This window comes from Lactuca serriola, chromosome 7 (genome assembly GCF_051521515.1).
Source record: "Lactuca serriola cultivar US96UC23 chromosome 7, Lser_US96UC23_V15, whole genome shotgun sequence".
Lineage (NCBI taxonomy): Eukaryota > Viridiplantae > Streptophyta > Magnoliopsida > Asterales > Asteraceae > Lactuca > Lactuca serriola.
The window spans coordinates 142,133,276-142,135,269 of record NC_136414.1 but is presented as its reverse complement, the minus strand read 5'-3'; the positions used below and the strand labels follow the sequence as shown (position 1 = coordinate 142,135,269).

Genomic DNA, 1,994 nt, shown 5'->3' with positions numbered 1-1,994 from the left:
TCATTTTTTTCTTTTGTGTCTTCCCAAAGATATTTTGAAAGCTAGACAACTCTCTCAAAGCTGCATCTCCTGATAGGGGTTTTGGAGAAGGTCTTTTTTTAGTTTTACCATTGAAAGCACTTTTATTACGTCACCATGGATGTAGAGCATCTAGAAACCTGTGATGATCCATATAGCATGTCTTCTTACTATGCTTCAGTTGGAGTGAACTGGTTTCATGATTACAACATGGACATGCGAATTTTCCTTTAGTTTTCCACCCTGACAACATGGAATAAGCCGGAAAATCACTAATTGTCCATGTTAAGGTTGCATACATTCTAAAGGTTTCATCTTTATATTTATCATATGTCTCTAACCCATAAACCCAAAATTCTTTCAGCTCCTCAATTAAAGGTTGCAAATAAACATCAATGTTATTACCTGGTGAGTCAGGTCCAGGAATTAACAAAGACAACATAAAGTATTCGGGTTTCAGTGACATCCATGGAGGTAAATTATAGTTAACTAATACCACAGGCCAAGTTCCATGAGCAATGCTCATTGTTCGAAATGGATTAAATCCATCACTTGATAACCCTAACCTTACATTTCTAGTTTCTTTTGCAAATTGAGGATACAAAGAATCAAATTTCTTCCAGCTTTCCCCATCCGCAGGATGTCGTAAGTTTCCATCATTAGGACATCCTTTGTCATGCCACGTCATATATTTAGCTGTTTCAGAGCACATGAAAAGTCTTTGGAGCCTTGATTTTAAAGGAAAATGCCACACAACCTTAGCAGGAATATTTGAAGATTTTTTGAAATGCTCATTGACATGCATGCTTGCTTGTTTCTCATCCATTTGTTTCCACTTAGAGGTATGACAGACATGGCAGGTATCGTCTTCTTCATGATCCTTCCAGTATAGCATGCAATCATTCGGACATGCATGAATCTTTTTGTAATCAAGCCCCAAATCCTTCACGATATTTTTAGCTTGTGTAAAACTAGCAGGAAGTTTTTCCTCAGGAATCACCTCTTGAAAAAGTTTTAATAGATCATTAAATGCTACATTACTTAGCCCATGAAGCGTCTTGTAGAGAAAAAGTCGGATGATGAAAGATAGCTTTGTGAAATTTTTACAACCTGGGAACAACTCTTGCTTTCCTTCTTCCACCAGTTTATAGAACTTTTTGGCCTCTTCATTTAAGCCTTCTTGCACCATACTTATTTCTTTTGCCACATCTCTAAACCTATCATGCAATAATTCATCAAAATTATCATGCATACCAGCTCCATCATCGTCTATGGCGATATTAGACATAGATTGTGAGGATTTTTCTCCATGAAAAACCCATACATAGTAGTTTTCTACAAAGCCATACCCTTTTAAATGGTCAAATACTTTATCCCTTCGATACCAATAGCGGTTCTTACATCGTTTGCAAGGACAACAAATTTGACCACCCTTTGCTACCTTAGCAAACGAGGCATTAAGAAATTCAATGACACCAGATTCAAACTCAGGTAACCGTCTAGGTAAATACATCCAATCTCTAACATTCCCCATGTCTCTCATACCCTGAAGTTAATAGAAACAATAAACTATAGTAAAGAGTAAAGATCTACTAGTTAGAAGGCAAATTGTTTATTGGTTAAGAAACATCAAAAGAACCTAGACGGTTTCAAGTTTGGCTTTTGGAAGTTTTAAGATATTTATTATAGGTTAACACAATAAATAGTAATGTGTATTTATTATCAATGGAGTTTCACCAAATTTTGTATTCTAATCAAATACTTTTATTTTTATCCTAAAATAGTTTGCTGCAAGAACACTAATCGCCACTGCAAAACTATCAATCGCCACAGCAAACTATCGAACAAATAAGACTACTGAAAAAGAATTATGCTCCGCTTAACAATATTACAATCATTTATTAACGATTCCTTTTATATTATTATTATTATTATTATTATTATTATTATATTAAAAATTAAACTATACAATTTTT

The 1,994-nt window shown here is 34.4% G+C and overlaps 1 protein-coding gene across 1 annotated transcript; it reads right to left on the bottom strand.

Moving 5' to 3' along the window:
* Positions 1 to 1,552, bottom strand: LOC145064411 (uncharacterized). Its single transcript, XM_079011871.1, has one exon. It carries the CDS (start codon positions 1,550 to 1,552, stop codon positions 131 to 133), a length of 1,422 nt encoding a protein of 473 aa, XP_078867997.1. The 3' UTR covers positions 1 to 130.
* Positions 1,553 to 1,994: the final 442 nt, after the last annotated feature.